The sequence below is a fragment of the Pelobates fuscus genome, chromosome 2 (genome assembly GCF_036172605.1).
Source record: "Pelobates fuscus isolate aPelFus1 chromosome 2, aPelFus1.pri, whole genome shotgun sequence".
Lineage (NCBI taxonomy): Eukaryota > Metazoa > Chordata > Amphibia > Anura > Pelobatidae > Pelobates > Pelobates fuscus.
The window spans coordinates 379,154,873-379,182,478 of record NC_086318.1 but is presented as its reverse complement, the minus strand read 5'-3'; the positions used below and the strand labels follow the sequence as shown (position 1 = coordinate 379,182,478).

The 27,606-nt window shown below is 39.3% G+C and overlaps 1 protein-coding gene and 1 non-coding gene across 2 annotated transcripts; one reads left to right on the top strand and one right to left on the bottom strand.

Annotated features, from left to right (window-relative positions):
- The first annotated feature begins 1,012 nt into the window (after window positions 1-1,012).
- FAM161A (FAM161 centrosomal protein A) lies at window positions 1,013-20,379 on the top strand. The gene is made up of 7 exons (XM_063441855.1): window positions 1,013-1,180; window positions 6,096-6,340; window positions 11,331-12,506; window positions 14,668-14,823; window positions 15,239-15,338; window positions 18,597-18,751; window positions 20,253-20,379. The coding sequence occupies exons 1-7, from the start codon at window positions 1,013-1,015 to the stop codon at window positions 20,377-20,379; spliced, it is 2,127 nt and encodes a 708-aa protein (XP_063297925.1).
- Window positions 10,900-10,971, bottom strand: TRNAW-CCA (transfer RNA tryptophan (anticodon CCA)). Its single transcript has one exon. It is a non-coding gene; the product is annotated as a tRNA-Trp (tRNA).
- Window positions 20,380-27,606: the final 7,227 nt, after the last annotated feature.

Below are 27,606 nucleotides of genomic sequence, written 5' to 3'. Positions count from 1 at the left end.
AAGCCACGGTGACTGGGCAGAAGAGATGCGGTTTGTCCCCTGTTCCAGCTAGCAAGCGGTCCTACGTTACAAAGCCAAACAATTTTCTCATTGTCTATATCTAAAGAATGGACAGAACCATGTAAGCAAAGGTCAGTCCGTGTAGTCCTTACTCTTTTTTTATCGGGTCTTAAAGCAGATGGCATTTGCTGGCCCGGTTGAAAGTAGTGTATGTTTCTATGCAAGTTTTAGTTCATGCCCTTACCTTTCTCTTTCTGTGTAGCCGTCCCAAGAGAACCTGGATCCAACAAATTTAGGTTATGTATATATTTTTTTCCTTTCCGTTTGTGTCATACATTTCTGACTGAGCCAGTTTTTTCTGTTTTTTTTTTTTTTGGCACATGATTGTGTCTCCTTTTTATACATGGGCAGTGCCATAAATTGTCAAAAAATAAAAATGACAAAGGAGCAAGATGAAAGTGTAAAATGGAAAATGTTGGTGTGACAAATGGGGGAGATGCATAAATAGATACCCTTTTTAGATATGACCCCCAATGTGTCTAAACCATTTTGATAACAAAGTTTCCCAACCCTAAAACTCAATCAGACTCTCTTGAGGATTATGAAAAGGGTAGGCACTGCTAGCCTGGCACGTTTGTTCCCCTCTCTCCTTTATTTTATTTAAAAAAGAATAAAAATGAAAAGACTTCTAAAAATAAACCAATTGGAAAAAAAAAAATGTGCTGCCTTAATCTTTCTTTCATTATAATCTTTAGTAAACCACCTGTTACCTGTATAATCTGAGACACTAAATCCTGCTCCCTCACACCTCCCCTGCCCTGCATGACATATGGCCATTGTGGGCATTATCCAGGGATTTCTTTTGTGCTCGTGCAGTAACCTGGTAACCTGTGCCTGGCCGCTTGTCGTTTTTCCTCTCTCGCGCCTTTCTGTCCGCTCGCGGCTCCCGTAGCATCCCTGGTTGCTAGGCAGCGAGGAGCAAGGCGTTAGAGATCTCTCTCTCTCTGCCAAGATGGCGAAGACCCACCGGGAATCAATGCTGACCACAGCCTGCATCCAGACCCCGGTACACCCGCACACCCGGACCCCCATCACTCTGTATGAGAGGGAGGAGAGGAGGAGGGGGTACAGAGACCCGGAAACCCCTGATAACAGGCGGGGGGCAGAGAGGGAGGAAGAGGTAATGGCTGATTATAAAGTACCATCATCACTTAACATATTATAATAATAATAATAATAAAAGGCTCGGCTTTCACTTTAAATGACTGCAAATAGTCAAGTTTATAGTTATATATTTATTATTTAAATGAATTAAAAGTTATCCCGTAAGTCCTGATCTGTCCTCTGTTAGGAACAATGGAAAACAAACAGTAAGGAGGTGGTGCTGGTATCAGTTAATTTAATATTATTATTATTTTTTGTAGAGGAGGCCATTTGTAAATCTGCCTTTAATTCAGAATAGCAAGTTGTGTTTTGTGATATTAGTTATTTATAAGGAATAATGCACTTAAAAAATAACCATAAATATATGGTAACATTTACGGTGTAATGTATCTGTGCAGTACTGTGTAGTGTAACATGTAAAAATTATGGCTGTGCATATAACAGCAATTTTAAGTAAAAAAAATATATATATGGATAAAAAATCCTACAAGAGGACATAGTCTTAAATTAGAGGGGCAACGGTTTAAAAATAATTTCAGGAAGTATTACTTTACTGAGAGGGTAGTGGATGCATGGAATAGCCTTCCAGCTGAAGTGATAGAGGTTAACACAGTGAGGGAGTTTACGCATGCGTGGGATAGGCATAAGGGTATCCTAGCTATAAGATAAGGCCAGGGACTAATGAAAGTATTTAGAAAATTGGGCAGACTAGATGGGCCGAATGGTTCTTATCTGCCATCGCATTCTATGTTTGCTCAAGTGATAACTGTATATATAGAAACAGTCATGATTTCTACCCTCAAAACCATAAAATAGCTAAGTCAAACTCATGCAAAAGTGCCTATAGATATTTAAACAGGGGACGTAAAGAATAATTTAGCCCTGCATTAGAGTGTGCTTGGGCACATCTGGCAACCACTTGCACAAGCCTATGGCAAAAATGCAGGATAAATCAGGCTACTATAAGGTTGTAAATATTAAAGGGAATTATGGGATTATGAAATAAAAAAGTACCCCCCTATTTTTCATGCATTATATAAAAATGCATAAAAAATATATATATAAAAAAACCCACATATATTTACAATTCTCTTGTTTAGCCTGTCCATTTTAGATCTGTCCCTAAAAATTGATAGAAGCTTTATCATTCATACACTCTCCACTGCTTGGCTTGGAAGGGAGTTCATCAGGAGTTCTGCAGGAGGAGCAGCAGTTTTGAGATATCACTGCAGTTCGAAGTTACTCTTGAGGAAACATCCTTTTCACAACCATGCACTGTTTTCAGGGTTTTGGCTTGACATAAGGGCATCTTTTAAGCATCTTTTCATCTTACATTGAAACAAAAATAACTTGTCATTTAGGTGGTAAAAAAAAACTAACTTGGCAAACTGTGTTTTCTATTAAAATTGTTTTAAATATGATATATGTCCCGCGCTAACGGACCCACAATGGGAAACATATGTAAGGAAGGCTGAACTTGATGGACGCAAGTCTCTTTTCAGCTATGTAACTATGTAACAACAAAACTATATTTGTTGCACAGTGTCTTAGCACTGTTTACAAACTGGGTGTCTTGGTGTCTTAGCGCTGATAACAAACTATTAACGTAACATTGAGAACTAGTCTGAGTGCACAGACACATGTAGCCAAGCCTGCTGTTAGTTGAATCCCCTGTGTCAGACTGGCAGTATGTTTTGCTGACAATTTAGTGTAACCTGTAAACTCTAGCAGTCTTTCAAAGAGCTTAATGGCGGTGAACGTTAGCTCTTACCATCTGCTACTGTGTGATCTACAAAATCAGGCCCATCTGTTCTCCAGTCCATCTTAATAATGTGATTCTTAATTAAACTAGCTGGCTGAACTCATGTGTACATTGAAAAGATTATGTAAAAACAGAAGAATTTTGTATACTATACTAAAGTATGGAAATTGAATTACGTATTGCTGCACTGCTGGAGGGAATTTATTGATCTTTGCGAAATTAGTGACATAAACAAGGCACTTACTGTGAGACACAAGGATACAACTATCATGTGCCTGCACACACTCATACACATGCACTGTCAGAGATGTACAGTCCCAAAAAGACAGACAGAGACAAATATAGGAATACTCTTTTTAGCAACCCTCCTTTTGGGTGCAGGATGATGGCCTCCTTTGTGTCTTGTGAAAAGGGGTTTGTAACAATGATACCTCACCTTTCTCTTGCACTGCATCCTAGGAGTATCAGGAGGTGTTATAACCTCTCAACACATTTTCATGTCAGAGTGAATGGAATTGTTAGTAAAGATTATTAATGGGCTTCTCTGTGGTCTTCTTAGGAGATATACTTCTATCTGCCCAAGTTTATATATATATATATATATATATATATATATATATATATATATATATATATATAATCTCTCTAGCAAACTAAATTAAAAGTTAATATACAGAAATAACCATAAAATATATGGTAACATTTACGGTGTAATGTATCTGTGCAGTACTGTGTAGTGTAACAAATAAAAATTATGGCTGTGCATATAACAGCAATTTTTTTTTTTTTTAATTCTTTATTTTTCTTGTGCATTCAGTTACAACATGCTTGCAGCGCCACGACGGCGTGTACAAAGCTATTCAATGTTCTACAATGTCATGGCAGGATAAACAGCACATTTTAAATTTTTCGAAATAACAGGCTTAGTACACATGAATAACACTTTTATAGCTAGTCTATGCTTGCTTAATTAAGTAGTTATGGTATAATCAGTGAGGTAAAGGCTTATGCAAGATAACATCAAGTACAGATTTCTCTACACTGATTAATTAAATGTGACCACCAGGGGGCAGCGAGTTTCTGGGCTAGTCGGATAGAGTAGTCATGTGGGCTCAGTCATTGTTAAGTGGTTTCTTACTGATTTCTGTGCGGATCTGCAAAAGCAAGATCATCTATAATAAACTCAAAAGGCAATACCGAAAATGAAATGCTAACATGAAGGATATACAGTGCTCTGCTTGGCTTTTAATTATGTATGTTTAGCAGCCGCCCAGGTGCTCCAGCAGCTGTGCTATATCGGCTGGCATCCTGGCTGTAGTCAAGTCCCTTATGTTCCACGCTGATTGCTTAAAAGCTTAGGTACTTGTTGGCCAGGAGTGTATTCTTATGTGACTGCTGGCATCAGCCTCAGGTGTAGAATAAAGCCTCCAGTTTAGGAAGGGTCAGTGTCCCACTGTAGTCCCGCAGATCCGCTGATAATAGTGGAAGATGTAGCCTCAAATATTGCAAATATGTGCCGAGCCTGCGTGACGAATGTGCACCCTTCAAATCCGTTCTCCGGCTTATAATGGAAGCGGCGGCCATCTTGGATTTTGCCACGCGGTCCCTGCTGATTGTTTCACCGCCCGGATTGCCATAGTTGGTCACTGCTTCCACGGGGGCGGGGGGAAGAGCACGGCGCCCTCAGTAGGCGTGTGAGAGGACCCGGCGGACTAAGCGCGGGAGATCGGCCGCTTCTCCCGCCAGAGTCTCACGGCAGGCCGCAATCCTGTCCGCCCATCAGTCATCATCGCCGGTAGGACGGGGCCGACAGCTCCTCAGAGAGTTGTTGCTCGGCTCCCCTCTGCCTTCTAACAGCTGTTGGGTGTTTTTTTTTGGGAAAGATAAGGTAGTTTTGGGCTGAATGTTGGTGTTTCATAGTGGAGCCGAGGTGCCCCACGTCCATCCAGCTCCGAGGTCAGGCCCCGCCCCTATAACAGCAATTTTAAGTAAAAAAATATATATATGGATAAAAAAAATCCTACAAGAGGACATAGTCTTAAATTAGAGGGGCAACGGTTTAAAAATAATTTCAGGAAGTATTACTATATATATATAAAACAACAACGACCATAGTACACATCAGCTCCAATACATACAGTAAAAACCAAAGGAAAAGTTACCTGCGCTCTTTTCCATATCCCTATGTATATTTAGACAAATGGAGGTAATTTAGTTACTCCAATGGCCATTGGAGGGAATGCCCGCCTGCCAACATCAAGGCAAAACTCTTAGACCTCTATTAGAGATATCTATAATTTATTTTTATTTTTTTGTATCACACAGCATGTTACAATGCTGCCGCCCATCCCATGTGTTCCCTATTAAGGGTTAATAAGCATGTAGAGGTGTATATAAAAAAAAATACCCCTCTCTGTCTCATTAGAGATATCTTTGCCAGAAGCTCAAGGAAGCAAGGTGAATGATTAGTGTAGGACCCAAGAGGTTTGCCTTGATGTGGCAGGTGGGCATCCCAAAATATATTGTTGGGAGCAGAGGGCCAAGCACTGAGGGACATCGGCGCTGGATTCAGGTAAGTGGCTGAATGGATTTTAAGAGGGGGGGAGGGCAGACAGGGGGGGTGGCGGGCACTCCTGGAGCCTATAGTGCCAGGAAAACGGGTTTATTTTCCTGGCACTATAGGATCCCTTTAAACACAAGGCTGGAAAGATAGCTGGTATAGCTCTTTTACCATATAACAATGTTGTGTCATGTAATTATATTGTAGCACAAAGCGGCAAAATGAGTTATACAATGTAGTACATTTATGAAGGTGGGTTTACGGCGCAGGTGCATACTCTACATCCCCATATTCCATGACTGGCATTAGCATTTCTTGCCCTTTCCTTACCGTGGGGCTTAGGCAGGATACATCTGTACAAAGCCACTCAACCATGAATAGTTTTTAAGTTACAAGCTCTAGGGCTGGTATAGCCATATGGTCACAGCCTGTCATTGCCATCCATGGTTGGACAGCTTTTGGAGGATATTCCGGAAGTGAATCTTATGACTACTTTAGTAAAATGCAGGGGTTATGGTACTTTGCCCCTTATAAAAGAATCTTGAATGCTGTTATTGTGATCACAATTAAAATTCACATTAAAATTAACCTGGATTTTCCTTGGAGTAGGATGATGACCTTGATTCTGACATGGAAAAGGATGAGGATTCCAAAACTTGGCAAAATAGAGACTGGTACATAGACATTACCAAAGTACAAAATTCAGACCAAGCCTATTATACGCAGCTGGAGAGACTGAAAACTGCTCATCTGCAGAGCATGGAGCAACTTGAACGAATGTATGAACAGAAATTAAACCTAAAAGGAGTTCAGAGTACTGAACCTGACCAGGCAGTTGCCAGAAAAAAATGGAGGTAAGCAGCTATGTTTTTGCACTGTTTCGGACACTGGTTCTCATTTCCTGTATCAGGATCCAAATATTAGTCCCTAAATCTCCTCTGTGGTTAACAGCAGTTGGAACAAACACTTCATATTTAATACACCCAGACAACTGATTTAGTTGTTATATCAGTCCTGCCTTTCCATGTGCATTGCAGACCCCTTTGACTATGAAACATGTCCAATAATGTTGTTTTGACATGTTTGTTGTCTATATGTAAGGATACATACCCTTAGACTACACCACTTATGTGATGTCCTTAGCTCCTCAAGTAGGCACCACATCAGTTTCCCTCAGACACCTTTGACAGTGTTTCTGGTGCTAGACACTGTAGCTTCACCAGTTTTTCGATATAATGAAGTCACACCCTCTTCATGATGTCATCGGCATAAAATCTTGTCATTGTAAACATTTACTCATATTTTGAGGGCGTGACACGCCCAGGCCTACAAAGACTTGAGCTTTCAGTGCCCTGTTGTGGTTCCATTTTGGTTATCTGAGAGCGCATTTCTTTATTGCTTGATTCCTGGTTTATTGAAACCTGCCTGTCTCAACTATTCTGATTTCTGTATCCCTGGCTTGTTTTTTTTTTTTTTTTTAAATTCCTGATACTTGTCTTGTATCTTGACATTGCTTATTTTCTGTCTTTGGTATGTAAGCCCAGCCACTCTAAGGTCCAGTAATACCAGTCTGTTTTTGCTTGTCCTGTGTGACTATCCTGCTTCCTGGGTGATGACCTATCCTGGTAATGGATACTGTTAAAACTGAGAAAAGGGTCACTGAAGTTTTTGAAATTCAAATGAACTCTCCAAGCACTATAACCATTACAGCATTGCAGTGGTTATGGTGCCAGGAGTGCAATGGTGCCTCCCAGAGTAATTTTTCAAATCGTTTTAGAATTATTTGACAATGTGGGTCCCTCCGGCACACAGCCTTGGTCTGGTCTTCTATTGCAGTAGAAGCCAGATGTCCTCATTGAGCCTGGCCAATCAAGGATCTTACTCATTGGTTGAGGGCACTCACACTTGTACTGTTCTTTTAAGAATAGGTTGCCAAACCATGTAAGTAATTTTTGACCCTGTCAAAAACCTCCACGAATAACTGGCATAGGATGTCAGTCTAGCCCAGTGACCTCTGCTGGTGGATGCCTTCTATAAGAAATTGGTTTTTATTCACACCACAAATGCAAATCTCAAAAGAATATTTGTAAATGTTTTACATTTTGACTTAATATCATTAAAAAAATTTATTTAACAAATGTGAAACCCTAATTTAAATACTACATATACTATATGTAGTGTTACTTACCCAGTCGGCACAGAGATCCCATATTAACACATCTGACTAGTTTATACATCCTTCTGTTATTCTGTTTTCCTGACTACGGCTAATTATTCGATTATTCTGTCTCTCTGTTATTCTGACCTTGACTTGTATTTAAATACGGTTTCTCTGTTTTATGCATTAAACTGGGCCACTCTCAGATCCAGTAATATGTCTGTTCTATCTAGTCTGCTAGACAATGAGTGTTAGGTTATCTTCCTAAATATTTAGTACTCTGATACCATGTTTGGTTTGTATATTTTCATGCTTCCGAACATTGACTGTGGGTAGGATTAGTAGGAGATCATGGTGATATTACCAGACCCAGGCTCTCCGGGAAAAGGGGCAGGTCGCCAGGACCAGTGCTAGGATTTTTAGTTACACAGGCGAAGATGCATTTTGGTGCCCCCCACCCTCGTTTAAAATAAGGTTCATACAAACACAGAAATAATCATACAGAGACATACAGACACAGAGACATACATGCATACAGAGACATACAGACACAGAGACATACATGCATACAGAGACATACAGACACAGAGACATACATGCATACAGAGACATGCAGGCATATAAAGACATACATACAGAGGCATACATACATACATACATACACACAGGCAAACAAAGACATACACGCATACAGAGACATACCGTCATACAGACACATACATATATACAGGTATACAGAGACATACAGGCATACAGACACATACGTACAAAGACATACAGGCATACAGACACATACATTTGTACATACATAGACATACAGGCATACAGAAACAGACACATACATTTTGTACAGAGACATACAGGCATACAGAGACATACAGGCATACAGAGACATACAGGCATAGAGAAACATACATACAAAGACATACAGGCATACAGAGACCTACATACATACATACAGAGACATACATACATACATACAGAGACATACATACATACAGAGACATACACAATTACATACTTACATCAGTTCAATCTTGTCCCCTGGATGCATGCTGTCTGGCTCCTTGGAGTCCTGTCCTGCAGCCCAGCCCCATCACAGGGCGCCAGCCACGCTGTGTGGTACACAGGGAGCAGGGATATGATGTCATTCATATCCTCACCCCCTCCACACAGCCTGCGGCAGACACCAGGGTAGGTGCAGTGGCGTACACATGACCCATGGGGCCCTGTGCGCAAATTGATCCGTGCCCCCCCCCCTCTCGCGCTTACTCTGCGCGGGCCGGGGCCGCAACACATGGCGGAGGGCACCTGGTCGCAGGGGTTGCAGGGCTGTATGTATGCCAGTGCATGCAGATGCACACACACTTAAAGGACCACTACAGACACCCAGATCACATCAGCTCAATGAAGTGGTCTGGGTGTCAGGTCCCTCTAGTTTTAACCCTGCAGCTGAAAACATAGCAGTTTCAGAGAAACTGCTATGTTTCACCGAGGGTTAATCCAGCCTCTAGTGGATGTCTCACTGACAGCCGCTAGAGGAGCTTCCGCTATTCTAAAACACTGAACGTCCATAGGAAAGCATTGAGTAATGCTTTCCTATGGGCGGTTTGAATGCGTGCGCGGCAAGAGCATTCGGAGCTGAGAGGTGGAGGGATCCCCAGCGCCAAGGGAGTCCGACGCTAGAGAAAGGTAAGTGCTGAAGACACACACACACTCTCACGAACAGATGCATACACACCAGCTAACAGACACACACATTTACTGACAGACACACTCAGCGACAGACATACATACACACTCACTTACAAAACATACACTCTCACTGACAAACATACACTCACTAACAGACATCAAACAGACTCACTAATACACACACAAACACACTCAGTAAGAGACACACAGTAACACACTCACTGACACACTAGCAGACACACACACTGACACACTAGCAGACACACACACTGACACTCACTAGCAGACACACACACTGACACTAGCAGACACACTCACTGACACTAGCAGACACACTCACTGACACTAGCAGACACACTCACTGACACTCACTAGCAGACACACACTGACACTCACTAGCAGACACACTCACTGACACTCACTAGCAGACACACACACTGACACTCACTAGCAGTCACACACACTGACACTCACTAGCAGACAGACACACACACACTAACACATGTTTTTTTTTTAATTTAATCCCCCAGCCTCCTTACCTTTTGGAGTGCTGAAGGGATTCCCTGGGGTCCAGTGGTGCTGCTGGGCTCCTGGGCGGGCGGGTAGGCAGGCTGGCTGGCGGGCACGCGCGCGAGGGAGCACGCTCCCATGTGTGCTTCCTCTTCAGCTCCCTCACGCACCGCGTAGGGATGCCGGCGCCGGAAGATGACGTCATCTTTCGGCTCCGGTATCAGTATGCGGCGCGCGAGGGAGCTGAAGAGGAAGCACACATGGGAGAGTCTTCTTTCGCGCGCCCGCAGAACCGGGCGCTCGGCCACGCTACCTTCCGGTCAGCCTGATTTTGCGCCCCCAGGGCCGGTGCGCCCTTAGGCGGCCACCTGGGCCGCCTTATGGTAGCGCCGGCCCTGCAGGTCGCCCAAAAGTGGGAATTAGTCTAGTGTGCCTGCTTTCCACACAGCCCTACACATGTGCCAAACTTGCTCTGTTTGTTGAATGTACTGAGTTCACTTTGTGCAAACATTTCATCTAATCACTGCACATGTTGAGGCCCAAATTTGGGTTTGTGGGAAGTATGTTCTATAATTAATATAAGATTCGTGCCTCTAACAATGAATCCCAGTAAATGTATCATCTAGACACATTGAAATAAGATCTGTGCTGCAAATAGCCATACAACACATATACCAGTCACACATATATATATATATATATATATATATATATATATATCTGTAACTTGTACAATTTCAAATATGTGTCATAGACAAAGGAACATAAATTAATACTAGCTACTGATCTTGAATGTTAAACAAAAATATGTCTATATCCTCTACAATACATACTCCAGAGAGCGGATATCAGTTTGGAATGGTGTCAAAAGTAAAGTGAAACATAGAATGTGACGGCAGATAAGAACCATTCAGCCCATCTAGTCTGCCCAAACAAGTACGGGATATATAGATGATATATGCTAAGCATGCGGCGAGTGCCTTGCGCTTTTTATCCAACTCTGGTATGACAAGAGATCTGTGCTTATTCTTCTCCAAAGCAAAAGCAACATGACCCCGACGTGATTTGAACACGCAACCTTCTGATCTGGAGTCAGACGCGCTACCGTTGCGCCATGAGGTCTCACTGTTAGTGGCAGTGATAATGCCATGCTTCTTCACTTTAAACCTCAGGAAGCATGTGTCACCTTTCGCCACACAGTAGTTCTTATAGGGAAGAAAATAGGTTACTTTTATGAGGACCTTAGAATTATGTAAGAATTGCCAACAACTCATAGAGAGAGAGTGAAAACACAAACACATTTCTTGTAGGTTTTTTTTTTGTATGATTTAAAATTCCTGTAGCATAAGTATGGTTGACAAAGTAGTTTTCCTCAAGGGAATTTGTGCTGATTTTTACCTGGTATTTTTGTCTTTTTTCTCTGTAATATTTGGCAACTTGGTCAGTTAATCATGACATGTATCATCTTTTTTAATGTTCAGGCCACTGTGGGAAGAAGGATGTTTACAGCCAACTCTATGTGAAGAGTGCTTCCTAAAGCACGATTTCAATTGCAGTGTTTCTTCACAGTTATTAGACAGCTCAGCTGATGAATTGACTGATGGAGAAACTTGCAGTGGCTCAGAGGAATCAGTACCTGCCAGAAGTAAAATCGCTCAAATGTGGAATGGATTTACAATTGAGGATTATATTCAAAATATGTTGTGTCCCGATCATCGTAAGGCCCAAATGCAGAGTAACAAAAAGAAAGCGTGGTCACATAAACTGACCGTTCCTGAACCGTTCCAGATGACAGTAAGGGAATCAAAGAAAAAAGAGATGAATATAAAATCAAAGTCAGAAATTGAACTGGAAAACAACATATTGAAAAAGGCATTAGAAGAGGAGGCGGAATGTCAGAAGAAGTTTCGAGCCAATCCAGTTCCAGCATCTGTCTATCTTCCACTGTACCATGAAATAGTAGAAAGGAACGAGGAAAGGCGCAAATTTGTTAAAGAAAAAAGCAAAGAAATCCTCTTGGCATCTCAGAAACCATTCCAGTTTATTGAGAGAGAAAAACACAAGAAAGCAGTTCAAAAGCTTCACCTCTCTAGACTTCCAAATCCAGAACACAAAGCTAAACTTTTTAAAGCAAAGCCAGTTCCAAAGTCTATTTATGGAGAGTCTGCTAAGGAGAGGCTTAAAGAAGATGAGTTATATCGGGGTATCAGGATACACATGAGAGCACAAGAACTCTTAAATAGTTCTGCTTACCCAACTAGTACACTAGCTGGGAGCAGTAGATCAGGAAGAAAGAAGTCAAGATGCTTTAAACCAAAAGAGGAAATTGAGCACAAACCAAAAATCAATTCCTTTGTACCCAACTTTGAAGTTCTTCACCAAAAGAACCATAAACGCTTATTAAAAAGCAAACATTCAAAGCATGTTACAGTCTGCGAACCTTTTTGCCTTCGTACAGACCACATATCTCATACAGACAAGATTCTCAAAGATATTGAAGCAGATGGAGAATACTTAAAGGAAACACGCTGGCCATATAAATCCCCAAGAAAGCCTTCACCAAGAGATGAATGGGATGACATATCACCCCGGGGAGGGCCTCCATCTTCAACTCCAAAATCAACAGAATCTTCCAGGAGAAGGCAACATGCAATCAGGTAAACAAACATTAGTAATTAACAAAATATCAACTAAATGTTAACTCATTTTTTTTTATTTATACTCTCAAGATACTCTAGACCAGGAGGACAACAAAAACACTTGCAAGCTTTGTCTCTGATTGCAGCTTGGTGGGCAACTCACAGAGGTTTACTGACAAATGGTGATTTACCAATCAATCAACCATTCTTCAGTGCACCTTTTTGATTTGTCCACCATTGTTTTGATTTTTTCTGTCCATGGGAGGCTGCGGTTTTCCCCATATGATGGAACGTGGAGGGTCTGAAGGGATCATAGGAGATTCCAGGAGTGCATCTCAACTCAAACTCATATTGCTTTTTGCAGCATTATTTTATTCTGCAACATTAGAGCTCTCCATCTTCACATCCATTTTATTTAGAGGGTTAACTATTTAAGGACGCATGACAGCATTGTTCTGTCACAATTGTGCATCCCTTAAGGATCCATGACAGAATAATTCCATTGTGCACCATTTTATCAGCAGGGACTATTTGCCTGCTGGCTGTTGGAAAAACCCAAGGTATAATTCACTACATGGCCCTGTCCACTGTCAGCTGGGGCCAGAATTAGAGGTTTTATACTGACTGATGAGTTGTGAGCTGCACTCAAAGTGAGTGCTTCACACAGCACTTTACATTTCCGTGTCTGTGTCTGAGCCTCTGGATTTAAATATTCATTTAAATTAGAATTAGTAGTGTTAGTTATCATGTTAAGATTTGTTAGGGTAAGGGTGTGTTAGGGTTAGTTAGTGGTTTAGGGTTACAGTTAGGGTAGGATTGTGGGTAACAGGGTTAAGGATTAGGATTAGTGTTTGCTAGGATTAGTTAGTATTAGTGGGTCAGAGTTAATATTTAGGGTTAGTGTTACAGTAAGGGTTAGCATTATAGTTAGTATTAGATTTATTCATGTCAGTCCTAATGGGTTGACAGCATAGCCCCGTCTTCCCTTTACTAATCAGGTTTACGAAATATACAATTAAAAACCTTATATGTGTGTATGTAAAAAATCAAAACAAAAAAAACTGCAATTTTGCTACAATGTAAAAAGTGTCTATACCCTTAGGTAAATACCCAGTTATGTCTGCTTTATATAAATATATATGCACTTTTGAGTGGTACGTTTGTTTTCTGTGATGCTATTAAATTTAGAAGACAAACATACCAAATTTTAACACAGTTACACATTGAAACTGTATTATACTCCTTATATTTTGTGACTTATAATTAACAAAATAAAATGAAAACAGAGGCATTTGAAAAAACAGTATAGTTGGTGCAATAAATGAAAAAGATAGAAATTGCACACACAGAGCAAAAAATGCTAAGATTGCTTGTATCGTTAAATATGGGGATATTGGAGTGCTTGCTTGGTTTAAGTAATTCAGGAAATGGACCCACACAAGATGTGAAAGTTCAGATCAGTTCTGGATGTTTGATGTACTGTGCATTTAGAAAGTTTCACTATCACAATCAGATATTACAGGGCATAATCATTACACTATTTGGGACCTGGACCACGTTAAGACAAAAGAGAAGCGGAGCTTACCAGCCAGACAAACCATTAGATTTTATTATTTTTTTACGATGATCCAAATACAGAATAAAGCCTACAGACACGAGTAATATGTGGCAAATTAAGTGGAATACAGTCATAAAGTGATCAACATAAGAGCACAAACCACAAACACCAATGGCAAGTTCCCGCTGATCAAATCACTTTTACAACTTTGCACCATAAATGGTCATTACATGGCCTAAAATTTATAACGGTATTTGGTATTAAACGATGTACCATGAATAACCCTCCACACTGCAGACAAATAATGAAACATGTTAATAAGATTAACATTTATGGCATTGGCAGTTCTCTGGCTCGAAAATCTATAAAAATGTTCATCATGAAAAATACCTGCTTTCCAGTCCTTGTGAGATACAAGAATCTTCAGGTACACACTTTGTTTTTGGCATAACTGAAATATATATCCGACTGTGCTTTTCCTACCTACTTGTTTTACTAGCTGGTAGACGTAGCTTGAGTCTTCCTCTAGTTGGCAGTATTCCCTTAGTAGGCCCCATGTAAGTTCCCTTATCCCTTTTTGGAAACTGACTGGATTTTGAGTTGGTTTCTATCCCCACTCAGGAAGTCTATCGAGGACAAAGAAAAACAGGAAGAAGACCTGAAAAAAAGGACAGCAAGACAGAAACATCTAAAGAAACGCATAATAGCCCGAGCTAAAGCATTTGATCCACTCCAAAACATGTCCTTGTTGTCCTGTAGTAAATTAAAAGAGTTGAGGTAACTGTTTGAAATCATCCATTTGTAGGCAAGCAAAAATGCTAGTATTGTGCTAATTAAGCCACTGTTTGGCTCACGGCTGGCCAAACAAGAGATATATCCTCCACTTATTAGGTAACGAAAAGTTTTTGCAAAGTGTGGTGATTGATATGCAATTCAGCTGATAATATGATGCTGTGATTTTTGTGTGTGGGAGTGGGGGAGGGAGGGAGGTTATCATTATTATTTCCGGACTTTATCTGTGGTCATTTAGAAAAAGTAAAGAAATTAATGACAGGTAGAGCAATAGTTCTATTGTTTTGTTATTTGTATTTGTAGTGGCATAATTATTTCAAATAAATTTTTTCCAGTGAAAGCTTTGTTACTTTTCCTTTAGTGTAAAACAACTGACTTGTTATGTAAATTTGTACAATAGGAAACAAGACGTTCAAAGGACAAGAGAGTACTTTGAAGAATTGGGAGCAATGAAAGAGCGAGTTAACAGGACGCCATTGTTATTGGAAAGAGCGACAAAGGTTTGTCATCAGTATTTTCAAACATTAACATTGCTTCTGCTGACACAGCTGACTGATAACTTTACAAAACATTTTCTATCGTTTATCACTTGTCCTTAGTATGCACTAACTCATTGTACAGTTATTGGAAGCTGCTTTAAAAAAAATCAATTTAATAAACTCTGCTCCCCCAGTAAGCATGCACAGTCTCTCTAGAGCTGATGAAAATCACAGTGAGAAGCGCGGAAGCGCCTCTAGCGGCTGTCAATGAGACAGCCACTAAAGGCTGGATTAACCCTAAAGTAAACATAGCAGTTTCTCTGACACTGCTATGTTTACAGCAGAAAGGGTTAATCCTAGGTGGACCTGGCACCCAGACCACTTCATTAAGCTGAAGTGGCCTGGGTGCCTATAGTGGTCCTTTAAAGTGAAACTATCATTCACAAATAGCTTGGGTTACAAGTTGACATTCAGATAGGCATAAATTCAATACATACACTTTGCTGGTGAAATCTCTAGCAAATGTATTGGTTACAATATTAAGCCATTTGTCCTCTGTTTCCTCATCCATCATGGACTCCTGGAGTGGAAAGAGTAGCCATCCCATCATGTCATCAAATGACAAAATCAGTATCCCACAGTTCCTAGCATGTAGGAGCATGCTTGTAATTATGGGATGCCATATCATCACATGGAGCTCTGGGCCAATGGCATAGCAGCAAAGCCCAAGAAGATATTACAATGTTGAGTAACTCTTCATCTATACATTTGCTAGCGCTTTGGGTGGCACAATGTAGAGATTACATTTCATACTCTTTAAAATAGCACCAATTCATATTGGCCATGGAATAGAACTGTAATTAATGTCCACTTAGTTATTTAGACAAATGTAACAAATAAGAGATAAATGAAGAACCAATTCAATCCTTCTCGCAAACCTTCTGAGGTCCAGAACCGCCGGACACCAGCCGAACTCCATTGGATATATGTGCTGGAGCTCACCTAAGTGTTGTGAGTGCTCTAGGCAGGGTTTTGTCGATTGTGATCAATTTAGGCGATGGTTTAGGCATGTATTGCCTGGAGATTGTCCAAGAGGCACCCATCTGGCTCAACAGTTAGGCTCCGCCCCCACAATTTAATAAATAATCATTTTTAATGTTACAGCTTGTTTGGCTCTACCTAAATAGTAAAGTGCCTCAATTAATTTTATGCACTAGTTGGCTATTATGAAACTACATCTCCCATCATGCTTTCTTATCCAGAGGCGAGCATCAAGCTGCTAGATCACTTTCAGTTAATTATTATTATTATTATTATTTATATAGCGCCATCAGATTCCGTAGCGCTGTACAATGGGTGGACTAACAGACATTTAATTGTAACCAGAAACTTGACGTACAGCTTGTATTCTAGAGGTTATGGCATTCTGCATCCCTGTGTATTTTTTTCTCAGCCCTCCCTGGCACAAGTCTCTCCATCTGAACATGATGTATCCCAGCAGATATATCTGTATCACTAAGCATCTATCATCTACATCTAACAGCAATTATTCCTTTTTTCCCCCCCTTAGACAATACTGCTGCTGCTACCCTTTTCACAATAGACTTTAGTTTTCCTATTGATTTACCGCAGTGCTCAGTGATGCTCTGGAATTCTGTTCTCAAACAGTTGGATACAAACTACAAAGGCAACTGTCACATTCATAAATTATTCTACATTGTGCTGGACTTAGTAAACACCACTGACGGCTGTGAGAACCTACCCATGGTGTTCTACCAATCAGGATGAAAGTAAATAGTTATGGGACTGTAGGGAAGAGTTATTATTAAACCAAGCGTTATATCTACATAAAAGCAATTATTTTACTCATTAACATGTCATATGTTTATTGTATAATCATCTTACATCTTATTCGAAATAACTGCATGTATCTATTTACATATAAATAGGATTTCAGTACCATCTCACCTTTGTCCTGCTCCTTTCCCATGTAACACAGCTGATCTTTCCCAGTGATCTTTCCTTTGTCATCATGATCATATTGTCATGATGAATGGAACATTATGTGACATCACACAATTCTGATGACCTCACAGTGCAGCTTGTTTCACATGCTTCATTGTATGTTCGATTTACATCTCTCACCCAGCTGCGGCTACTTTCAGAGCTTGAGCAATCCACCAGAAACACACACACACATACAAATCAGGCAGGGCTGTTTACAAAATTGTTAAGAATTCAAAGTTAATTTAAAGTGAATATCAAATTCTAGTCCATAATATCTGAAATGGAGAATGACTAAAAAAAAAAAAAAAAAAAGTCTGCCATGTTTTCAGTTTGATTATATTGAGCTAAAATTTGAGCTTTGCTTTGAATTCCATTCCTGACCATTTAAACTTTAGTGAACCATCCTAAGTATTTGATGTTTTAGCTTCTCACGAGCTTGCTTTATATGCCCCATATTTTAACACAGTATTTTAGGTGAGATATTTATTTAGTGCGGGAGAGTGGCAGATTACCCATCAGTATGTCTTTTTACCTTCCCTCATTCTTCAGTGTTTTTCTATATAGAATAGCTAATCTTCCACCAGTGATCTATTCTCTGCTATACTTCAATAAATAGCTATCTAATCATGATGGACAACATTTGTGCTACAGATCTCACAATTTCACAAGGCACACAACGCTTTTGTCACACCACTCCACTCACATACCATAACATCTGTCATTCATCTTAGGGTGAATTCTGATTTGAGATAAACCACCTGTAACAGCTATGAACATGCCACTGTATGTGTTTTATGTAATGTGATTTCAATTGAACAAAGCATCTTCTGGCAGGGGCATTCTATGGATACGTAAATGTAAACCTTGCTTGTTACCATTTAGACCCAACTACACGTATTAGTTGGGCCAGGGTTCCTTTCCTTCACGAAACCCCTACTATCTATTTTGTACTTGAGAAGAAACACATTTGTTGATTACTTTCACCACTCTACGTGATTGCTTAGAAATTCAGTTAAACTATTTGAAAAGGAATTCAGTTAAAAGATTACTTTAGCACTTGATTATTGGCTGTTCACTATCCTTCAAATCTTTACTACTTGATTAGTTGCATCTCATAGTGATCAGTTTGAGGGTTTTGTGAATAGACTGCACCACGATAAGCCAAAAGGTTTAAGAAAACCTGCTTTCAAAATATGTCATGTTAAATTGTGAACCAAATCTTTTTATTTGTTTTATTGTCATTAAACCTCTGTTTATTTCTATTTCATGCAGAAAAATGCGCGTCTTGCTGCTGAAAAGCACTACTCTAAGGTGCTAAGAAATCTGGGCCTATTCGAGGATTTTGTTATACAAAAAGGAAAGAGTTTTGACCTACAAAATCATGTCCGTGCCAGTAAGGAAGAACAATATACAAACGACGAGGATAGGTAATTGGAAAACGTAATTTGTTTAATGTCACAAAATAGCAGCTGGGAATATGTTTCTACAAGTTTAGATTTTAGACAATTTTAGATTTTTAGAGCATAACTGTTGTGTGAAAATTATTTAGTAGCATATAGGATTTTACTTATGCCTCGAGCAGTGGTGACTCTAGGAAAAATATACACAATCACAGACCCACATAATCACTGACATACACACTCAATCATTCATTCATACACAGACACAATTGTTTTTTATTAATTAAGAGTCCCAGCCTCCCTACCTTGTCCTGGGAGGGATGGAGTGGATCCTCACCTTGGTGGCCAGTGGAGTTGGTGGGATTATTGTGCTCCACAGCGCCCTCTAGTGATGCTGATGCCAAGATGATGTCATATCCCAGCTGCCTACACTGCAGGGCGCGAGGGAGATGTGCAGGTAGAGCACAGAAAGTATATATAGCCCTCCCTTGCTGCCCATACTCCCCTTTAGTCCGGACACTGAAAAATTGAGTAATCACCTGCCGTGTGGGTAGGGAGGTGCCTACTGTGCCCAGTTTAGTTAGAGGCCATGCCTGCCTCCCACCGCTGGCAATCTAGGTGGGGTAATGAATAATCTAGAGGGGTCAATTGATCCCCTTTAGCAATGCCATCAATATATTGGTAACCAATTTGAAGCCAATATATCGATAAAATGTTGTCCCTAAGTACATTTTTTTAAAATAGTCATCAGGTAAGTAAATATGCCTGCTATAATGTATGTAAGTGGATCTATTTCCTCCCATAATCACAAATGTGTCATCGCACATTGCTTATTGCTTGGATGTGCATATCGGAATGACTCTAAACTATGTCCTGGTTTGCAGTAGGGAGCTTTTAAAACTCAGACATGCTTAAGGCACTGCTCCAGCTGTAGATGTTCTGAACTATGTCCTGGTTTGCAGTCATACACACTCACTCACTCACTCATTCACAGTTACAAACGCACTCACATTTACTGACACATACACATTCCCTGACAAGACACATATGCATACTTACTGACAGACACACACTCACTGGGATACACATATACTCATTGTACTCACTGACAGACATATATACACTCAGTGTCAGATACACACCCACTGACAGACACACACACACATACATATACACTCAATGACAAACACATATACACTCTCAGTGACAGACACACACACACTTTGACAGACACACACTCACTAACAGACACACACTCTTAACAGACACACACTCTAACAGACACACACACATGCATATGCTCTCAATGCATTCTCAATGGCAACTAGCCTTCAGAGTTCGACCCATGCCGTTTGTAGTTTTAAAATATAAGAATATTGTATTTTTTTATCATAGAAATGTAGTTATTTGTTCAGCAAACCTTTTGAAATATTGTATTTTTTATGTTTAAAGTTTATATTCAAACTGTACATTAATTCCATTTTTTTAATTTGAATTATTTTTATATTTTCTTTTTGTTTATCTCCAGCAGCACTGAAGGCACTTTAGAATTGGATGATTTGCAGGATAATGAAGAGAGTGATAAAAATGGGTCTGAACATTCCGAGCAGGATGAATACAGCGCAGATAGTGATCACAGTGACGATGTTATATAACCTCATCCTCAACCTATTTTAAGGTTGAGTCATATTGAGCTGATATATAGATTAGTTTGGAAAGAGTGGGGTTATAAAATCATGGTGCTAATAGTGGTTTTATCAGTATAAAAGCATTAAATCAAAATGACAGTCTATGAGACACATCCTCTTCTGTTCAATGCCCTCTCGTTATCAATGTAATACAAAAGAACTTTCACCTTGATACAGAAAGTGAAATAAATACAAAGTGTGAAAACCCCACAAATTGGGTTTACCTAAAATAACAGTCCCCTCAAACTGTAGAAGAATATGACAGGACTCCTCCGGGTTCTCAATAGTACCAATACACAGAGTATAAGATTCAAATTGATTGTAGGCGTATCAAATACTGTGTGATGACTGAAAATATCCTCAGATGCGAATGGGCATATAGAAGAGAGTGAAAGTAAACACAAAATAAGTGTAGACCATAAAAACAAGAAATGACACTTAATATTAGTACACTTACAAGATCCAAGTGTTATTAGTCTCAAAGGATGTAGTTTCTGGCTGGATCCCAAGAAACGTTTGGAGATGACTTGTTGAGATATTAAATGAATTTATTGGACAAAAATAAAATTAAAACATAAAAACAATCAACTCTCTAATACAGCACCAATCTTACGCATTTCGTCCGTTTATTACCCGGACATCCTCAGGGGTTCCATAGTTCTTTAGCATGCCGTGAATGTAGCTTGTGTCCTTAGCGTCCTTCACTTCTTTTTATACCAGTAAACTTCTTCCAGCCGCTTTCTCCAGCCTGTCCGCGGCAAGTGAATCAGCTGTTCCACGTCCGGAAGTGAGTGCATTCCGGACCTCGTTCATATATGGCGCGCATGCGCCTCACCATTCACCGTTCTTTGATGGACGTAATATGTAATCTCTCTTGTAGTCCATACCAAAGTTGGACTATTTTTTATACTCTTGATGGACCATTTTAATTGGCAGCGTTGATTAGTTTTAATTATTACATGCTTGTTTAATGGTGTTTTTTTTTTTGTTTAACAATCCCTAAAGGGATACTTGCTGAGAGAATAGTATAAAATAGCTCAAGAAGCTCTACATTAGCATGCAGACAAACATTTTACATTTAACATTTACAAACTTTGACTATTGGCCTTTTTTGTTGTTTTTATGGATTTTAATTAAAGTGCCCTTTTGTTGTATTTTAGACCATTTTCACATCGATTCTCTTATTTATTAAATTTATAAATGTAGCACCATTCATTAAAAAAACAGTCCATTATTTTTAAGGGAATACAATAATCCATATAAGTGCCCTTTTATCTGTAAACTTGATTGTGGAGCACGTGTGATTTGGAGAAAGAGCAAGTGGTCTAGAAAACTTGTAATAACAAAATTCAATAAAATACATGTGGGCTAAACCCATAGTTTAAATTACAGGTCATTTAACACTAATGCAAACCTATGACTTTAAAGTATGCAAAGCTATATATAGTCTTTTTACAGATCCCCAGCTGTTCTATATCTACCACAACTATGAGTTATAGCTCTATACCAGCCATGGTTTTGCATCTTTGGACACTTTTGGAGATTAACAATCTACTTGCTAATCGGCAGAGCTGAGTTTCCATACCTAAGGTCTGCCCAATGTAACTCCAGCAATCCAAATCTACTTACAGACTCTCTAGGATGCTACCATTCTCGATGGGTACCTTTGTAATCTAAAAAGCAGATCAGAAACCATGAGAAAAAATACTATTTAGCTCATCTGACATGTTAATGTTTCTGTCCATTTACATGTTTGATCCCTAGAATAGAACCATACATATGTTTTCGGGTGACGCATTCATTTGTTTTCTGTGTATATATATTTGTTGATCATGACACATACATATGTCTTTCTCAGAGTTATACATAGTTCTGTTTTAAAGGGATACTTGAAACACCATAACCTCTATCTCGTGTTCTTGTATTATGGTGCTAGCTTGGTTGAGTCTTTGGTTCTGTTATAAGACATGTTTGAGTCCCAAGGGTATATCTGGCCTGGCCACTTGCATGACATATTGAAATTGTGGAAATTGCACATTCTTATTAGCAATATTTATTCTAATAGTATTTGAATTGACAACTGGCACACTCAGCTGTCCTGGTATGAGTAACTTTAAGCTAGATTTTTCTAATGCCACTTTAAGTTTTAGTTTAAATAATTATTATTTTGGGTTATGTGTACAGGTGTAACCCTGCTTTTTGAATTCTTCAGCTTCAATCCATGCTTATGACCAATTAAGAGAAATCGGCATGTACTCTCCCTGTCATTTTGACATGAGGTTAATGTGAAGTGAAAAGTTACATCGCCACTGGCATTTTATGGGTTGTGTGAGCTTTTGTTTTCTATTTGTAGATAATCTGTTTTAGAAACAAAAAAAATCTAATTTACAGCGCGTTCGTACTTTCAAATTTTCTTTAAGATATATATATTTATACTATGTTCAAAAATATTAAATTTCATGAAATCACTATATTTTTAGAACTTACTAGCTTTCTTTTCACATATCATAAATGTTTGTGATGGAATTTTTCTTAAATGAAATTAATGGAATAAATGTGTTTGTTTCTTCACTGGCTGTTAAGCATATCTGTTATAGAATATATTATAGGATAGACTATAACCTGAAACTGTCTAATGCAAACTATTTCCACTAAGCTGTCATCACTATCTGAACACAGTTCTGAATATTAGGAATCTTAGAGGGATTGTGTGTTTGTGTGTATGTGTCTTTACGTACATTTCGTGTGTATGTAAGCAAACAGCTAAAGGTGTCATACTGTACAATACAGCGTTTGAAAGAAAACACGATCTATCTTTTGTAAACAGTAAAAAGAAGAATACATAGACATAGAATACATAGACGCCGCACGTCTATGGCATTACGTGCTGAGCGGCAAGCAATGCGGGCGCCATCTTGGACCGGTCTACCACTACAGTGTTAATACCCCTACCCCTAGTCCTTAATACTCCTACCCCTAATCCTTAATACCCCTACACACACAGTGTTATTACCCCTAGTCCTTAATACCCCTATAGTGTTAATACCCCTACAGTGTTAATACCCCTCTGCTGGGGTAGGGGTATTTAGCACTATGTGTGCTGGGACTTGGGTATTAACACTGTAGGGGTATTAAGGATTAGGGGTAGGGGTATTACGGACAAGGGGTAGTGGTATTAAGGACTATAAGTGCCCCAAGTCTTTTACTTACCTTTTGTGAGATGGACTTTCCAAGGGTTCTTCAATAGCTTCAGTAGAGCGGCGACCAGTCCAAGATGGCGCCCGCATTCCTCGCCGCTCAGCACGTAATGCGGCGTCTAGGTATTCTATGTCTATGGAAGAATACATAACAATATGACACCCCGCCTGTGAGCCTGCCTCTTTGACCCGAGGCGCAATCTCCAAATGTTTAGAGGGATTTGCTTGGTGGTAAATCTGCTTACTGTCAGCGTATAACCTGTTTGTTCCATACACGCAACTGTAATTTTAACCCCTTCATGATAGATGACATGCTATTACCATCATGATTTCATTTTATTTGACTAACATCTTTTCCTGGTACTAGTGCCATAAACGTGTTTTTGTTTTGGTTTTTATTAGTTTGTCCAAATTATATCAGTCTCATCTAACAATGAGTATAGTGACAGCAAATGACATTAAAAGCCTAAAAACTATTTTGGACAACAATTTGTCACACTACTTTTAGAATAATTCGCTTACTTTCAAAGCCATATTTTCTCATTATTTTGATAAGCACGGATTTCTTTTAATTTTTTCAGATTACTTCATGTTTTAAAAGGGATTGTCCTTATTCACTTGTGCGCTTTTTAGTTTACAGTGTCTTCACTATGAGAGCTTGTGGTTTTTACTATATTAGTTAAAATTCATGAAAAATCAGTGCTATATTCATATAACTTTCAATATCTTTACACAGAAAACTCATACTTATGGCACTCTATTCCTTATTTTATGCCAAAGTTATGTATCACTGCAAACATTTTATATGTGTTTCATAACTCTTACAATCAGGCAGATAATTTAAACCGTGATTTACACCTAATGCTTCAGAACTTTGTTTCCTTCTAATCTCATGCCAATAAAATACAAAATACATCAGAATTAACTATTTAAGCTTCGAATATTGCCAAATTAAAAGAAACCTCTATAATGCAAGAAGAAGAAAAAAAAAGAGTTAAATTACGTTTTAAAGCGACTGAGGAGGCGACTTAAAATACCCGTATTTGTTTGTGCATAAATAAAATGGATTAAAGGTAGGAATCATTCATAAGAGCATATTCAAGAAGCATCCAGATGTATAAATAAAAATGTGCTGTTGTTTTTTTCCTGTATAAATCGAAAAATGACTTTTAGCAACACTACAAATAAGAAATAAAACAAAATGAATATTTACAGTGAATTCTGCTTTCCCATTTATTAGATTATATACCAGAACAGCAGTTCCCTAAAATAATGTTACATAATGAGTCAGTTATTTGAAAAAATTACATCACCTTTGCTGTATGCAAATCTACATCTGCTGAGTAGCGATCATTGGAAAGAAATATTTTATAGCAAACATACAAGTTCACATTAAAAAGATATTGTTGACTTTGCCAAATGAGATTCTCTTATACTCTTGAGTCTTAGGAGGTGAAAAATCTACAATGACTAAGCAGCAACAAAACCATTTAAAAAAAAAAATTCTCATGGGGTTGGTTTAGAAATTATATATTTATAATCGATTTTTTATTTCATGGAAAACTATAATTTTTCATTAATTAAAATAAAAGATTACATCTATTATAGCGTCTGTGCAGGTGTTCTCAGAGCACATAGACAACTTGGTCATGGAAAAAGATCACAAGACTCTGGGAGCCTTGCCTGCTCAGGTGACCCGCCAACAAGCCCCCTGCTTTTGCACCCCTTTAACAACTTGAAAATGTAATGTGTCTGAGCTGAAATCAATCTATCCAGAGACCTTATCCGTGTTCAGCCTCAACACTTCCCTGCACTCTGCCCTAAAACAAGGTGCTTAACTAGAACAGAGGGTAGCTAATCCTCGGTCACTGGTAAAGAAACAAGGTCCAGGCACTTAAAGGACCACTATAGGCACCCAGACCACTTCAGCTTAATGAAGTGGTCTGGGTGCCAGGTCCCTCTAGGATTAACCCTGCCTGCTATAAACATAGCAGTTTCAGAGAAACTGCTAGGTTTACCTATGGGTTAATCCAGCCTCTAGTGGCTGTCTCATTGACAGCCGCTAGAGGCGCTTCCATGCTTCTCACTGTGATTTTCACAGTGAGAAGATGCCAGCGTCCATAGGAAAGCATTGAGAATGCTTTCCTATGAGACTGGCTGAATGCGCGCACGGCTTATGCCGCGCATGCGCATTCAGACGATGACAGGAAAGGAGGAGGAGAGTCCCCGGCGCTGGAAAAAAGGTAAGGGATTAACCCCTTCCTCCCCCTAGAGCCCGGCGGGAGGGTGGCCCTGAGGGTGAGGGGGACCCAAGGACCCTATAGAGCCATGAAAACAAGTATGTTTTCCTGGCACTATAGTGGTCCTTTAAGATGTGTGAATAGGGCAGTTTTATTGGAGAACACAGCAATGTTTCGACCTAGGCTGAGGTGCTTGATAAAGACTGCTGTGCTCTCCAATAAAACTACCTTATCCACACTTCCTGAGTGCTTGGACCATAGTGTTTCTATAGAAATGCACTCTGGGACATTTCTGACCTTAAATAAAGCAAAGTCTTAGCAGGTACATTTTGCTTCAGATTAAAGAAAGTTAAAGATGTCTGCCCCACAAAGCAAGAGTAAGCTAGGAGATGTGCCAAAAAAGTTGACGTGACTCTATTAAATGTAATGTTTTATTTTCAGAAATAAAATCAATGACACTTTTCAATTAAGACCCCTTGAGATGCATATACATTTTTCTCCTTGAGCCCTGACTAAATCTAAGCTGAAGTCTGCTGCTGTTGATTAATTTTACTACAAACATTATGCAATGGTCATATAAAATGAGTTTTATGTGAGCTTGTAAGAAAACAAACTATAATTTATGATGGCCCGGTCATATGCCTTGAATATCCATTCGTTGTGAAATTAAATGTTAAATTGCAACAATTCTCAGGTAAAACTCACAAAATTGTTGTTTTGGGTACTGACTAAACCAGGGTTAGCCAAATGGTAGCCATTCGGCTCTTGCAGAAATACAACTCCCACAATGCAACAGCTACCTTTGGTCATCTCCACATATAAACATTTTATGGGTGCTAAAATCTGCAAACAAAATGCATCGTCAGCTAACCTGAGTATCTATGTTTTAGAAAATGAAAATTCCATCATGAGCACAGCCAACTCCTGAGTCAAGTCCGTATTTATGTCAGTAGAAATTAGAATTGCTAAGTGTATAGATAATTTTTTGCTTTTACTAGAATTGCACCTGATTCCTGCCAGGTTTTAAGTACCTAATAACCTAATGGTTATTCTGTAATGTGTGAATTGTCAGGAATTCAACAGTGAATTTAAAATTTGAGTTCAAAGCGGCCAAACTAAAAAAACTAATGCCATGTGTCTAAACTGTATAAAGTTTAAAGGGACACTATAGTCACCAGAACAACTACAGCTTATTGAATTTGTTCTGGTGAGTAGAATCATTACCTTCAGGCTTTTTGCTGTAAACAGTCTTTTCTGAGAAAATGCAGTGTTTACATTACAGCCTAGTGATAACTTCACTGGCCACTCCTCAGATGGCTGTTAGAGATCCTTCCTGGGTCATGGCTGCCTAAAATGCATCCAAACATTCAGTATCTCCTTCCTCTTCATGCAGACACAACTTTCCTCATAGAGATTCATTGATTCAATTCAGCTCTGTGAGGAGATGCTGATTGGTCAGGGCTGTGTTTGTATCATGCTGGCTCTGCCCCTGATCTGCCTCCTTGTGAGTCTCAGCCAATCCTACGGGGAAGCATTGTGATTGGATCAGGCTACCACTTCTGATGATGTCAGCAGACTGCTCTTTTTTCTGAGTCTAACAGCATGCAGAGTTACAGCTTCATGTTTGAATACAATAAGATTTTTACTATATTTATGGAGGCATGAGGGGCCTAGGGGGGCTAGATGGTGGTTTTAACACTATAGGGTCAGGAATACATGTTTGTGTTCCTGACCCTATAGTGATCCTTTAATTAATA